We start from the raw sequence: 16,012 nt of genomic DNA, 5'->3' as shown, positions 1-16,012 counted from the left end.
GCGGTTAACGCAGTCATGCGTGCGCACCGCAAGACGAGACGGGGTGGGTGGTGGGTGGGGGTGTCTGTCTGCGGTTTTCCTGCATGCTTCGTCAGCCTTCCACTGCAACCACCAGGTTGTCCAAGCCGTCAGTACAACCAGCAGGTTGTCCAACCTTCAATACAACCTGCAGGCTGTCCAACTGTCACTACAACAGCAGGTTGTCCAACCTTCATTCCAACCTGCGGCTGTCCGAGTGAGTCGCGACTAGTGAATGCCACAGATAGCGGGGAAGGGGGATTACGGGTGTTGAGTTTGAAAACTTGGGGTGGATGCTGCACTAAAACGTATCCCAGACACCCTGACACTGACCCCCACCTACTGCCATGATATAGTTTGTCTACACTAGTCAAGGTGCAACACATACTTGCCGGGCGAGCCAAGCAACTTTTGGCAAAGTAAGCGACATTTGTTGTGACCTGCATTGTGGTGCACGCGCCGTGTAACCGGCTGTAAATACACCTGTCTACACAGGTAAACCTGGATAAGGCGCCGGGTTATAGTCGGCAACACCTTTAGCTGACCTGGCAGTAAGCCTGATACTATCACACCCTTCACAACAGGACTTCACTGGGACTGGCAAGGTGTGTGAGGCCCTACACTGGGTTGTCATCCAACTTACTGATACTACAGCTCACTACACTCATGCTCACACACGCTATCAATATGCTGTAAACATCAGCTGTAAACAAACAGCTGCGTGCATTCAGCAAAGTACAAAGTCTGCAAGAAATTCTCACCTTCATCCTCGCCGCGGTCCTGTGTCGCCGCTAATCCCACAGCTGCACACAACACCACAAATCTCAATAAAGTTGGTTTGCACCCAACAACAGCCATCCTTGCAGCGAGGGGAGGGGACACAGACCCGGCAACACTCGCTTGTTTCCCAGGGCTGAGGTGACGACACAGTCCTCTCCTCCCTCGTCCTGTCGGTGTGGCAACAACACACTGCCAGCGCCCGCCGCTCGCCGCACAGCCCGCCACCTGGGTCACCGCCTCGCCAACACCGACACAACTACCTGCCTGCCGCCGCTATCCACTCAACACACCTGTCTGTCGGCGTTGTACAGGTGTGGTAAGCCTTGCTGGATGAATAAATACAGGAACTACGCTGTCATCTCCACCCAAACAAGCGGTCGTCTGCTTCCACTGAATTTCCCGGGCTGGTGGCGGAGAGTGACTTGCCCTTGGCGGAACTGACGTGTGAAGTGAGACGACGTCTGCCGTGTGGTGATGATGATGGTGGTGGTGCACTACGAATATACACACTCACACATACACTGTCTTAGTGTCTTGTTGCCGAGACAACCGGGTGGAGTCAGCTTCTTGTGCTCAGCCACCGGGTGCATCAGTCACGAGTTCTCCTCCTTGCATCCTGCTGCACGCGAGGAGACCAGCGGTGAGGCCGTTAGACCACCTGACGACGCAGCCTGATGGTGTGGTGCACTCGGCGACACTGCAGCTCAGGTGCTTCACAGCGGCTGCAGGTGGTTTATACAGTCAAACCTTACCTGAGTTACCTGAGCATTACTAATGCGTTTGCCATCGTCCACCCGGGCAAGTGAGATAGCGAAGATGGAGGGATTGGCTCGAGGACAGGCGGTGGGCAAGAGCAGTTCACGAAAGCCAGCCCTCGCCAGCTTGAATGAAACATAGTTTTTAACCTGATAGTCCAAGTGAGCACTTTGTTGTAAGTGTCTGCCCACCTGCTTCCCTGGAGTTCAGCTTTTACAATTTGTTGCAAACTCCTACGACTGCTCGATAGTTTAACACGTGACTAAATATTGTTTATACTATATTGTTATCTCAGTTTTGTGCGCTAATTTGTTAATTTTCATCCTGAGATTGTGTTAAAAGTCACATGGCAGTGTCGGATGATTTGTTTGTTTGTTTATTGAACTTGGCTAATCTGCAACTTTTGACAGCTGCACTCTGGTGCTTCCTGCCAGCTGTTGTGCCGTGGCTATTAAACTTACCTGTTCATACACTCAGAAATCTCTCAAGTCTATTGCGCATTTCCATTTTATGGTTTTCAAAGTTGATGGCTGCTTAAAATAGTCGTCACGTGATCACATCGTTTCCTCATCTTCTCGGCAAGGTCTCCAATAGTGCTGCACCAGACCAGCAGAACTATCAGTGTCATGACACACGACACATGCCACATGCTGGTGACATGACAGAAATTATCCAGTCAGGAAGAATCACCTAAGATGTGAATAGATTACTGAGGGTAAGTTTGAGGGTAGGTCTAGGGGTAAAGTAAGGGTGTGGACATGACGATATACTCCTCCATTTCAAGAACTCCACTCCTCTTGGTATCCGCCATGTTGTAACGGCCGAGCCGCACGTGCTGAACGTGGAGCTTGGTGTTCAATGTTTTTAGAAGTATTTTATAGGTTTTAGAAGGGTTAGCGGGGTTATAATATATTATAGATGTCCAACAGGTCAGCTCCTCACTTACTTTCCAGACACGACAGTCGCCAAGACGAGCTGCGTGTGGGATGTGAAACTGTTCTTTACTAGAAAGGCTGGTAACAAATGTTTGTCCTGCATTTTGCATTTTGAAAATCGTTCCAATTTTAAATATATTTTTTGATGTTTAGATATATTAACAATTTCAGTGTGTGTGTGTTTATAGGATCTGTGTGTGTGTGTGCCTTGCTTATTAGATGCCAGTTGTCTTTCGATCTTTGGCGACCATGATGATTCTTTTACCTGTCAAGAGACTTGTGTTAACACTGAAACACTGCAGACGAAGTGTGAAAAGGTCATGCCCCTGTGTTTTTCCCTCTCTCTCACACACACACAAAGTATAGTAACCGATGGTTACAGTGTTTTAATTTGTATCTGACAGGAAGACTTGGCTGGAGCTGGCACAGCGGAAGTGCGAGTACAGTGCACCCATCCCCAGATGCCGGTGACACAGGCATTAGCTAAGCTTCCACAAAGGTCCCCATGGAGGTTTTTTCCCCGGTTTTTTTTTTTTGTTTTCAACAGTGAGTCATCCGTTGTGTGACAGAGTCCCAAAGCAGACGACCAACAGGGAACATCTCCCGACACCCCTGACATCGCTACAAATACTTTGTATTGTCAGCACCATGGTGATGCCCTCCCCTGACCGTTAAGCCCTCGATACTTCATCGCTTTGTGTGAGGCCATAGTGATACTGTCATGCACTCCACAGATCATTGTCCACAGTGAACCCCTCGCCACGTGGGAAGTGGTGGTAGCATCAGTGGATACGACAGACTCATGATGTAGGTGAAAACACAACAGTACTCAAATATACCGCAGTACATAATGAAAACACAACAGTGCTCAAGTTCTCTCAGCTATGTAGGTCACATTCACCTTGATTTTAAGAAGCTAACATCTACTATCACTTCAAAGTTCATTGTAACAAATCACAGTCTCAGGACCTGATATGTTTCAGAGACTATATATAGTTTACCTACTTTATCTAGGCTGGTGAGTATAATCTACTCTCTGTACCCCAGGCCTGATGTCACGTGTTCTCACTCCTACCTCGTCTCATAGTGAAAGGACCATGAACCTTAGTCTTATTCTCAAGCAAAACAAAAAAAAAAAATGTTACAAAAAAACCTGTGGATAGAATTGCGTGGCATGTGGCAGGGTGCAAAGCCTGTCACACCATCCATAGTCCGCCAACTGATGCTCACAGGGCCGCCGTGTGAATGTAGCTCTGTGGTAGGACCCGATGGTGTCGGTCAGCAATTTTGTTTCCCGCCAGACTCGGTCCGATCGTGTTTCCTGCAGTCAGGGTAGATGTCCTTCCATGCCTTGTGTTGGGTTACACAGTGTAAGAGCAAGCATTCCTCCAGGTGTCGGTAACACCTCACGGGTGAGGCCACCCGCATTGCCGTCATAGGGTGGTGGTCCTTCTCCCTTACATATTCTGTCTGGATGAAAACACGAAACCAGCCCCGAGCCCCTGAGTTTGTTGATCTTCGACATTGTAGCTGTACATGTCACGATATGTTGTGACAATACATGTTTATGATGTAACAATAGGATGTAACGATGCGTGTTAAAGCAGGTCAACAAGAAAACAAAAGCCTCAACTTGAGGAAATGTTTTAACTTCAAAGACGATCTGATAGCAAGAAAGATGGAACATTCCTCCACCAGTTCCAGTTTAGTCAAAGGAACTGATGGCAACTGTAAAGGTGGTTAGGCAGCTCGCAAGGTCCTGTCTAAGGTTCTTGTAATGCCACTGTAATGACATTGTAATGCCATTGTAATGCCATTGCCATCTTGTAATCTCTCCACATTCCCGCCGGCGTTGAAACCTTTGTGCCTCCCACACTGCCAGTGTTTACCTGCTCTGCGCTCTCACCTGTACACGTGCGTACCATGCATATTCACCTGTCTTATTTTCGGCTACAAAACGTCAGCGGAAAGTGTGTCGATGTGAAGATGTTTGAAAAAGAAGGAACATGAAAGGTTGAAAAGATAAATAAATACTGATCCAAAGCTTTTACTCGACATTACAGACCCTGACGACAAGCTTTGGCTAAACCATACAAGACTTCCAGAAGTATACAACAGAAGACCGGAAACAGACAGCAACCGCATAAACGAACGAGAACAAACGAAATAAAGAAACACTAGCCCTCGAGAAAAAGAAAGAAGAAGAAAAAAGCGATGTGAACTATTTATGAAGCGAAAATAATGCGAACTTTCGCCGAAGGTTGCATAAAGGTTGCAGGGTGTTCTCGGGGCAACAGAAGGACAGAGGGACTTGACCTCTCAAAGATCAACTGCCTGGTGCGATCGGAAGTAGAGATCGTCTGCTCCTGCTCCTCCGCACTTTTCTTGTTGGCGATAAGCGAGATCCCCCCCTACCCCCGTCACCAACCCCCAGAACAGCCCCTGGGAGCCTCTCGTGAACTGGGTCAAGGGTTAAGTAGTCGTCGACATCCTCTACCAAGAGGTAATTGATGATGACTGGCGATGTCGGGTCACTCACCTGAGAGTCTGTCCTCAAGATGAGCGTCAAGAGGGATCAGCAACCGACAACCCAAGGAAAAAAACGAAGGGGGAGACAATCCACACAGTAGACCGCGATGTGAGGTGGGGTGGGGTGGGTGGGGTGGGGTGGGTAGTCTGGGTTGTGTAGGGGGTCCGTGTATCTCACAGATAAAACTGGGAATAGTTTGTGACTGGCCACAATAAAACAACAGAACAGAGTTGGTGAACACACACGGCCGATGCAAAGACCCGGGCTAGTACATACAGCACATAGATATATAGTGAGACGACGGTCATTACTCCTCACAGTCCAAGACCGGATGTCACGTGTCCACGACTCACATTGGAGTGTGAAGGCAACCCGTTCCCCTGGCAGCTATTTCTCTGTTTACATTAAGCTGGTGAGTGGAGACTCCCCCAAACTAGAGATGGGTGGTTAGGGTGGAGCGCGTCCTCAAATGGTCATGGTGGAGAGAACAAGGACACATCAGATAGGGGTACCTGTGAAAGTATTTTATTTGAGAGTATGTCAAACCCTTGTCACCTGTCCTGTCTACCTTGAATGTCACTATCTCCGGTACCGAAATTTATAGGAAATTCTATGGAAAAAGGAGATAAGATTTGAGCGCTCGGCCCCCGGGGCCTGTGCTCCGCTGTGGGTGTGCTTGTTTAGCACCCTTTCTTCCCATCTCAGGGTGGTGGGGTAGGACCTGTCCGTGTCGTGTTATTTGTTTTAAGGCCCTTTAATCTCATATGACTTGTTGAGAGCCCTCCCTGTGGTGTCAGTGTGCTGGTTGAGGGCACTATGCCCCTCTCGTGTCTCTATGTCAATGTCCTTTTCTAGTCGTTGGTATCTTTGTTTACTGCCTTAGCTTCCGCTGTATCTTTCTGCTGAGCAACTATTTCGCTCAGACCCCAGGTGTTTTAAAGAACAGAACTCAGTCTTCTGGATAGGAGTGAACGGCACTCACCCCGGGTGCTGAGATCGCGTGTGTAGCGGACGTACACTAGCGCCCTCTTGTAACATCATCTCACTGTGTGTGGATTCAAGGGATAAATATGAATACCAGCTCCCCGCCTCCACCCTCCCCACCCACACACACCTGTTGCTGTGAAGTCTCAGAAAACAACTGTGTGCTTTATTTATAGTCCACACAATGTGGGCTCCATTACTTGAAGTCAAAGGTCACAGCTAGGTAAATAATAATAAAAAATGCTGTTTAAGGGTGGCTGGCGCCAAGCACTTGTCCTGGTGTGTGTCTGTCTGTTGGTCTGTCTGTTCTATCCAGATTTCAAAAGTAAGCAACTGTTTACGGCACCTCACTGTCTTGCGGTGCACCGGTGACTAAGCAGAATCACTGCGGTGAAGAACAATGGAATGTTGCACCAAAACCAAACTGACTTTATGTCAGCAGTCGCTGTATCAAATCATGAAGAGGAGTTTGTGCTCCACACACGCCCTCGTCCATCATCACCATCACTAATCCCTACAACCTCTGTCTTCATGACGAGAAGTGTGGGTGGGGCGTCTGTACACCACACAGGGATGAACTTTTTGTGATGTTGGTGGAGTGGGAGGAGGGTTGGAAAACACCAGGTGGGTGAGTGGTCCTGGATGTTGACCACAGGTGTCACTCACACTAGGGGATGCCGAACTGACGACGACAGTTACCAACAACATCGTGAAGCTCACACAAGGGCTTACAACCTACACCTACACCTCGTCTGAACACTCTCTTCTCTCAAGCATCACAGTCTCCTTAGCAACAGACTAGTGTTTGTGCAGCTGAACACTTTACTCTATCTGTTGGCCAATGGCATTCCTGTCGACATGGGAGGGAGGTGTGGAGTGAGCGGCTGGCTTTTGTTTTTTGGCGGAGGGGGAGGGGAACGAGGGACTAAAATAAATCTCACGGAGTGGAAACGACTTGTCCTGCTCGCCACAAGGCGGGTTGCGGTGACCTGGCCTGACCTGCTGCTGCGTGGGATTCACTCGCCAGCGGAGAGAGTGAAGGACTGCAAAAGAGGAGGAAAGAAAGAAGAACATGGAATGGAGCTTTTTACTTTTTTATCATCGAAATCCTCAGAGGCTGCTGTACTGTCAACAGTCTGATTCCATCACACATATATAAACCTCAGGGTACACAGTTTAATGACGAGAGAGAGAGCTCTATGAATTAAACAGTTTCTTTGCAATGAGAATAATGCTGAGAAAGTCTTTGCTAACAATAATATTATAAATTAAAATAAAATATCAAGTAGCATTATTTGCTTCCTCAGCGACCAGCTTCTGAAGTTGGGAGCAGGAAGGAGTGGATTAGCGAGTCACGCCACACCTCAGTCCTACACCTTTACACCCTTCTCGCGACCTCTGACCTCGCGGCATTAGGTGCGACCCCGGGTCAGCGCGGTGGTGTTGGCGACCGGGTGACAGGGAAGCGTGGCGGCACGCACACCACTCGGACCTGAATGGGAATCTTCCGTGAGCAGAAGAGATTATCCTTCCCGCTAGATTAAGACCGGGTCGGGGGAGCTCGAGGTCCCTAGTTTCTGAAAGCTTGACTCAGTTCTCGCTGGCATCAAAAGAGTTAATTGCTCTCGTCGTCTGACCGCCAACAGTGACCTTTCGTGACCCTCCCCCTGCAGGGTCAGAGAGGCCTGCGAGTCCATCAACACAGACCCTGTCACGCTCCATGCAGGACTAGGGCGGTGATACCCACCTCAGTGTACTGGCTGCTCCACCTGTAGCTGACAGTGTCCTCAGGTGACCTCACCTGTCCACTCAGGTTACAGAACAAAGTGCTTGAAAGAAAAGGCGTCAAAGGGGGAGGTGAGCAAGTCTCAGGAATGGGGTGGAGGGAATTGGGAGGTTGCGATAGGCCACCCCCTAGTGCTGTCTGTCAACTACTCACCTCACAGACAGGAAGAGACTGAGGCCTTTCGAATGAATGGCGCAGATTGCAGGGAGCCAGGAATGTACACATATCAAATCTGATGATAACAAAACAAAATAAACACATCAAAAAACAAGTAAATGCAAGATTACCACACCAACCCTAGCATGATTCATCAGACCCTTCCCCATAGGGGAGAGGACAGAAATTCCCGTAGGAAACTTTTCATAAAATGTTCATTAAAATGTTGGCGCTCGCTGGTCGGGTGTGCTTTAATCAAATACCTGGCATTGTGTTCTGTTTTTAGTCTCTTGCCCACCCGCACTTAGCCGACCTTTCAGTCCACAAGTCTCTGCTTTCATTGTGAAAGTGTTTTCTACAGACTGGGCTGTCAGTCAGCTCCTCCTTCACTACTGTATACTGTCTTGTAACTGTCATGTACCCTGGAAATACCCCAACCTCTTAAAACTGTTGTACTGCTGATCACGGGGTGCACAGTTGCTGAGAAGGTTGTGGTGGTCGTATGTTGATGTAGAAGCTGGGTGATTGAGACTAGTGCTAGGTAAGACAGGACTAGTCTAGTGTCAAGGTACTGGCCTAGGGTTAGTCAGCGGCTTTCATTGTGTAAATATTGTCAATAAACCTACTTTTTGAATTAACACACCTCCTGGTGTGTACATGAATGTGTGATATCATATGTTCTCTCAGTTCTAGATTAATAAACTTTGTGACTGTGACCCTTAGCGAGAGCTGCCATCCAGCTGCACTAGAAGTCTTTATGACAAGTAGTCATGTCTCGCACACACAGCTTTATACAGATGTAGGTGTGTTGGTTAATGTGTGAGAGCTGCCATCCAGCTGCACTAGAAGTCTTTATGACAAGTAGTCACGGTCTGTAGGGTTTGGAGCTGCTGCTCGGCATCTGGTTTCTTTTCCGGAATGGTGGGTACAGACCCTAGACAGGACCTGCTTTCTACCCGGGAACACTGATTTTGGCCGCTATTTAGACCGGAAGTAAATTCTACGCCATCCCCTTCAAAGTCAATCCCATCATTCCCCGCATTCCCTGTATTTAATGAAGGTCCGTGATTCCATTACTGGCGCGGTGGGACCGTGGACAGTTGGTGGGAGTAGGGGAGGGGTAAAATAACAAGTGGAGGGAAGCTGGACACCTCTAGCGGTGTTCGCTATCTCAGGTAAAATAAAGTCCAAGACTCTTTACTGCTACACACCTGTCTCTGGACACTGGACACTGGACAGTGGAACCTTCTCGCCGGTTTCCTCCCTCCAGTATCCTTCTCTCAAAGTGCGAAATGAAGTCTCAGTGGAAGCGTGCTACACTACAGTTTGAGGAAACTCAACAATCTCTAGACATGTAGCTCATTATTCATTGAATGATCCTCTACTGTTGTTACTGACGTTGCTAGGGTAACTGATTTGTTGCTAGCAGCCGCAGCGCCACCTGGTGAGGTGAGGCGTGTTGTAGTCTTGTTTGGCCGATTATTTGACATCGCGCCTGGTATTAAACTGCTAATCATGTACCTGGAGTTTGCCTCGTTCATTGTTGTGGGTGCAGCAAGGGCCCTCTCCACCATCACCTTACCCCACCCGACATAACACGGATCTGATAGCATCCCAGTGGCCCTTTCTCCACCCTCCCTACTCCCCCATCTTCACACCCAGCCTCGCTGTAATCGTGTTTGAGTTTTAAACCTTTAAATGAGTGCTGGGCCCTTGTGGGCAGCCAGATCTGCTCCCTCGACAAAACACAAACAAAGCCACGTTGAAAGGAAAACCAAGACTTAGCCCAAGCACAGAGGGTCGGGGGCTTCAGACCGAAGGTGGGCAGGGGAGGAGAGTGAGAAGCAGCATCCCGTCTTTTATCACTTCTCTCATCAAGACATCAATGATAATGGACATTCACTGATTCAGTGTCACCAGCCTGTTGTTTGACATTTGAACTTGCAAAGCAGTCGTGCGTGTCTGGATCAAAAGCCCCCCCCCCCTCCATCCATTCACTTCTGTCTGGGATTTGCACCTAAGTATGCACGGGAGCGGGGGGAAGGGGATGAGGTGCACACTTGATAAATATTCTCTGTGTGTGTGTAAAGGTGAGAACGAAGAAGACAGAAAGACAGATGTTGCGGTGTTAAAAACTGTTTTGTTAACCAGTAACTCGTGAGAATAAAACGTGCACCGCTGTGAGGAAGGCCGAAAATACCACACGAGTAAGATAAAAAAAAAACAAAAAATACTCCCTCTCTCGCTTCCATGTCATCGCATTTCTGTTATAATGAGCATTCGAGAAGCTTGAAGAATTTTTACCCCTTTATTTATTGTTTTGCTTTTAAACACGAACATAGAAAGGGACGCAGCAAAGCTTAGTGCAGGGGAAAGTTTGACAGTCTATTATTAGCGAGCAGTGTGTTCCGGGTGAGACTGATTAACCTCTCCAACACCCGCCATAGTCACTGCAAAGAAAGGAAAGGGTGCTGCACTTTGAAACATTGTCTGACGGGAAAACAGTTCCAGTCTTGACCCTGGCAGTTCCCCTTCTTCTCAGATTTTATCTCATCGAATGTCTCGCTTCAACAAAGGCTTCATGACCAATTTCCGGTAAGTGAATTATGAAACTGCTAGCTTAGGAAATAACGATGATGATACATTGAGTGGGCTAACTGTGAGTGGTTTACTGGCTCTAGGCTCCTAGAAGAGCTTTTTCTTGTCACTGGGCCAAGCGAACGTGGAAGTGAGAGCTGCTATGAAGTAGTAACCACAAGGCTTTATATCAGTTTCATAAGGCTTGATGCAATTTATATCAGCTGCAGTTAATTCTTTTCCGAACTGAAAAGGACGACATGAATGTCTCTGCCCTGTGACTTATATGTCCTGCATGTCTCCTTTACAAACATTTCGGAACATCTGACTGCAAAGGTTCGACAGCCACAAACAAATCGCAAACGTCTCACTTTCGAAGAGGCCAACCATCTGTGATATCATTTGTTTTAAATCGGAGAGGGAATCAACACCACGATGCCCAAACAATAAGGAAAGTGGAGAAGAGAAGACAGAAGAAGAGGAAAGATACAGGGAGGAGGATACATGGAAAGTGTGGACAGCGCTGGTGAGTGAGTGAGTGAGTGTGAGTGAGTGAGTGAGTGAGTGAGTGAACCGTGAAAAATGGACAGAACTGGTGGCGAGGTCACCGTTGGTCAACGAGCATGAAAGTTAGGGGTCACATGACAGTGATTTGTCACTGGCCACCTTACAAACTCAGCTTCATCTCCATGTTCCGGTGAGATGGTCGAGGAACTCGGGAAAATGTGCTTCTGGGGAAGAGATGGAGATGAGAAATGATGTTACAAAACCAGATGCGTAGGTAGAAATAGTAGGTTGCCATGAGAACGCTGCGGTAGGTAGAAGTGGTATTCGAATATTAACGTCTCTGTGGTAGACCTGTAAGTCCAGATGTAAACTGTGCTTTCAACATGATCATAGACTTACAAAATGGTGGAAGCAGCACACACACACACACAAACCCACTTATCTTTTTAGTCTTCTTTGTCCTCCTAGTGCCGCAACCATACCACCCCAGCGGATCCGGTTGGGGGCCGAGGATCGATCTCCTCCTGGTCTGTCTCCGAACCCTGCGTTTCATCTGTGGGTTTAAGTGCAGAACTTGTCTCGTTAAACTCGGTGTCAAATTGCAATCAAATCAAATTGTCAACCGTACACTGCAGTCTATGCAAAAACTTATTAAATACATTTTTTACTAAAACAAGGATATCGGCCGCAGCTCTTCCTTGCGATGTAAGTGTAGAAGCAGGACTGAAGTATCGTTGGAAGTCAGAGAAACATTGCAGTGTACTGCTGACGTCAAGCAATGTCTGTAAGACACAATAACAAACACGTTAATGCTTTGTACAAAGTCAGGATAGTGTGTTTTCACGAGCAAACCGTCGATGTCGCAGTTGAAGATGTGAAATATTTTCACGGGTGAGTCCCGTGCTGTGTCCTGTGACCGTTAGCACGGACACCTCGTGTCGCGTAGTCACTGGTCAGTGGAACTTATTCTCTCCCTTGTCTTGCTTGTGTCTTGCCGTCCACACAAAGTCCTCGACATTATGGGATAGCAATTGTCATGAACTGTGGAGGACCGGCCATCTTGTCACTTATTTCTTGTTGCTGTTCTTTGTAGGGTACTGTTGTCCATTTTCGATGTCCTCCATTGACTGGGCAGGCAACTCTGACCACGCGTACAATGATGTCTGGAGGGGAGAGGATCGGGTAGGTTGTTGCCGTCTGTCACTCCGATTTTGTTCACTCCATTGAGTATGACGTATGTGTTCCTGGCAGTTGGAGGGACCTAGGGGGACAGTAGCAGGGTGTTTGTGGTCCGTCGTGCACTAGTCATCTTCGTAAACAGCAGCCTCGTTGTCGATGACGTCACCGGTTCTGGGGCGTGTGCGTCTCGGTTCAGCGGATTTGTTCATTGTTGTAAACGGCGAAGTCGACTTCTTCACGAACTTTAGACACGTTAGTTGCTAACGGCTGTATAGCCTGGTGGTTAGAGACGAGGTCTGAAGACTGAAAGGTGGTGTGTTCAAATCTGACAGTGACAAATCAAAAGACGTGAGTGAGTGAGTGAGTGAGTGAGTGAGTGAGTGAGTGAGTGAGTGAGTGAGTGAGTGAGTGAGTGAGTGAGTGAGTGAGTGAGTGAGTGAGTGAGTGAGTGAGTGAGTGAGTGAGTGAGTGAGTGAGTGAGTGAGTGAGTGAGTGAGTGAGTGAGTGAGTGAGTGAGTGAGTGAGTGAGTGAGTGAGTGAGTGAGTGAGTGAGTGAGTGAGTGAGTGAGTGAGTGGTGAGTGAGTGAGTGAGTGAGTGAGTGAGTGAGTGAGTGAGTGAGTGAGTGAGTGAGTGAGTGAGTGAGTGAGTGAGTGAGTGAGTGAGTGAGTGAGTGAGTGAGTGAGTGAGTGAGTGAGTGAGTGAGTGAGTGAGTGAGTGAGTGAGTGAGTGAGTGAGTGAGTGAGTGAGTGAGTGAGTGAGTGAGTGAGTGAGTGAGTGAGTGAGTGAGTGAGTGAGTGAGTGAGTGAGTGAGTGAGTGAGTGAGTGAGTGAGTGAGTGAGTGAGTGAGTGAGTGAGTGAGTGAGTGAGTGAGTGAGTGAGTGAGTGAGTGAGTGAGTGAGTGAGTGAGTGAGTGAGTGAGTGAGTGAGTGAGTGAGTGAGTGAGTGAGTGAGTGAGTGAGTGAGTGAGTGAGTGAGTGAGTGAGTGAGTGAGTGAGTGAGTGAGTGAGTGAGTGAGTGAGTGAGTGAGTGAGTGAGTGAGTGGTGAGTGAGTGAGTGAGTGAGTGAGTGAGTGAGTGAGTGAGTGAGTGAGTGAGTGAGTGAGTGAGTGAGTGAGTGAGTGAGTGAGTGAGTGAGTGAGTGAGTGAGTGAGTGAGTGAGTGAGTGAGTGAGTGTGAGTGAGTGAGTGAGTGAGTGAGTGAGTGAGTGAGTGAGTGAGTGAGTGAGTGAGTGAGTGAGTGAGTGAGTGAGTGAGTGAGTGAGTGAGTGAGTGAGTGAGTGAGTGAGTGACGTGAGTGAGTGAGTGAGTGAGTGAGTGAGTGAGTGAGTGAGTGAGTGAGTGAGTGAGTGAGTGAGTGAGTGAGTGAGTGAGTGAGTGAGTGAGTGAGTGAGTGAGTGAGTGAGTGAGTGAGTGAGTGAGTGAGTGAGTGAGTGAGTGAGTGATGTGAGTGAGTGAGTGAGTGAGTGAGTGAGTGAGTGAGTGAGTGAGTGAGTGAGTGAGTGAGTGAGTGAGTGAGTGGTGAGTGAGTGAGTGAGTGAGTGAGTGAGTGAGTGATGTGAGTGAGTGAGTGAGTGAGTGAGTGAGTGAGTGAGTGAGTGAGTGAGTGAGTGAGTGAGTGAGTGAGTGAGTGAGTGAGTGAGTGAGTGAGTGAGTGAGTGAGTGAGTGAGTGAGTGAGTGAGTGAGTGAGTGAGTGAGTGAGTGAGTGAGTGAGTGAGTGACGTGAGTGAGTGAGGTGAGTGAGTGAGTGAGTGAGTGAGTGATGTGAGTGAGTGAGTGAGTGAGTGAGTGAGTGAGTGAGTGAGTGAGTGATGTGAGTGAGTGAGTGAGTGAGTGAGTGAGTGAGTGAGTGAGTGAGTGAGTGAGTGAGTGAGTGAGTGAGTGAGTGAGTGAGTGAGTGAGTGAGTGAGTGAGTGAGTGAAGTGAGTGAGTGAGTGAGTGATGAGTGAGTGAGTGAGTGAGTGAGGTGAGTGAGTGAGTGAGTGAGTGAGTGAGTGAGTGAGTGAGTGGTGAGTGAGTGAGTGAGTGAGTGAGTGAGTGAGTGAGTGAGTGAGTGAGTGAGTGAGTGAGTGAGTGAGTGGAGTGAGTGAGTGAGTGAGTGAGTGAGTGAGTGAGTGAGTGAGTGAGTGAGTGAGTGGAGTGAGTGAGTGAGTGAGTGAGGAGTGAGTGAGTGAGTGAGTGAGTGAGTGAGTGAGTGAGTGAGTGAGTGAGTGAGTTGAGTGAGTGAGTGAGTGAGTGAGTGAGTGAGTGAGTGAGTGAGTGAGTGAGTGAGTGAGTGAGTGAGTGAGTGAGTGAGTGAGTGAGTGAGTGAGTGAGTGAGTGAGTGAGTGAGTGAGTGAGTGAGTGAGTGAGTGAGTGAGTGAGTGAGTGAGTGAGTGAGTGAGTGAGTGAGTGAGTGAGTGAGTGAGTGAGTGAGTGAGTGAGTGAGTGAGTGAGTGAGTGAGTGAGTGAGTGAGTGAGTGAGTGAGTGAGTGAGTGAGTGAGTGAGTGAGTGAGTGAGTGAGTGAGTGAGTGAGTGAGTGAGTGAGTGAAGTGAGTGAGTGAGTGAGTGAGTGAGTGAGTGAGTGAGTGAGTGAGTGAGTGAGTGAGTGAGTGAGTGAGTGAGTGAGTGAGTGAGTGAGTGAGTGAGTGAGGTGAGTGAGTGAGTGAGTGAGTGAGTGAGTGAGTGAGTGAGTGAGTGAGTGAGTGAGTGAGTGAGTGAGTGAGTGAGTGAGTGAGTGAGTGAGTGAGTGAGTGAGTGAGTGAGTGAGTGAGTGAGTGAGTGAGTGAGTGAGTGAGTGAGTGAGTGATGTGAGTGAGTGAGTGAGTGAGTGAGTGAGTGAGTGAGTGAGTGAGTGAGTGAGTGAAGTGAGTGAGTGAGTGAGTGAGTGAGTGAGTGAGTGAGTGAGTGAGTGAGTGAGTGAGTGAGAGTGAGTGAGTGAGTGAGTGAAGTGAGTGAGTGAGTGAGTGAGTGTGAGTGAGTGAGTGAGTGAGTGAGTGAGTGAGTGAGTGAGTGAGTGAGTGAGTGAGTGAGTGAGTGAGTGAGTGAGTGAGTGAGTGAGTGAGTGAGTGAGTGAGTGAGTGAGTGAGTGAGTGAGTGATGAGTGAGTGAGTGAGTGAGTGAGTGAGTGAGTGAGTGAGTGAGTGAGTGAGTGAGTGAGTGAGTGAGTGAGTGAGTGAGTGAGTGAGTGAGTGAGTGAGTGAGTGAGTGAGATGAGTGAGTGAGTGAGTGAGTGAGTGAGTGAGTGAGTGAGTGAGTGAGTGAGTGAGTGAGTGAGTGAGTGAGTGAGTGAGTGAGTGAGTGAGTGAGTGAGTGAGTGAGTGAGTGAGTGAGTGAGTGAGTGAGTGATGAGTGAGTGAGTGAGTGAGTGAGTGAGTGAGTGAGTGAGTGAGTGAGTGAGTGAGTGAGTGAGTGAGTGATGAGTGAGTGAGTGAGTGAGTGGTGAGTGAGTGAGAGTGAGTGAGTGAGTGAGTGAGTGAGTGAGTGAGTGAGTGAGTGAGTGAGTGAGTGAGTGAGTAGGAGTGAGTGAGTGAGTGAGTGAGTGAGTGAGTGAGTGGTGAGTGAGTGAGTGAGTGAGTGAGTGAGTGAGTGAGTGAGTGAGTGAGTGAGTGAGTGAGTGAGTGGAGTGAGTGAGTGAGTGAGTGAGTGAGTGAGTGAGTGAGTGAGAGTGAGTGATGATGACGTGAGTGAGTGATGCATGAGTGAGTGAGTGAGTGAGTGAGTGAGTGAGTGAGTGTGAGTGAGTGAGTGAGTGAGTGAGTGAGTGAGGAGTGAGTGAGTGACCGTGAGTGAGTGAGGTGAGTGAGTGAGACGTGAGTGAGTGAGTG

At 48.4% G+C, this 16,012-nt stretch overlaps 1 protein-coding gene across 1 annotated transcript in view; it reads right to left on the bottom strand.

Moving 5' to 3' along the window:
- Nucleotides 1–2,661, bottom strand: part of LOC112574511 (laminin subunit alpha-2-like) — a 68,824-nt gene extending 66,163 nt beyond the window's left edge. The window contains 1 exon segment of the mRNA XM_025255637.1: nucleotides 780–2,661. Coding sequence (XP_025111422.1) covers nucleotides 780–876 — 97 coding nt within the window. The 5' untranslated portion in view covers nucleotides 877–2,661.
- Between the last annotated feature and the right edge of the window lie 13,351 nt (nucleotides 2,662–16,012).

This window comes from Pomacea canaliculata, linkage group LG10, assembly GCF_003073045.1.
Source record: "Pomacea canaliculata isolate SZHN2017 linkage group LG10, ASM307304v1, whole genome shotgun sequence".
NCBI classification, from domain to species: Eukaryota; Metazoa; Mollusca; class Gastropoda; order Architaenioglossa; family Ampullariidae; genus Pomacea; species Pomacea canaliculata.
Note: the sequence above shows the minus strand (reverse complement) of the source record. Positions and strands in the feature narration are given on the sequence as shown.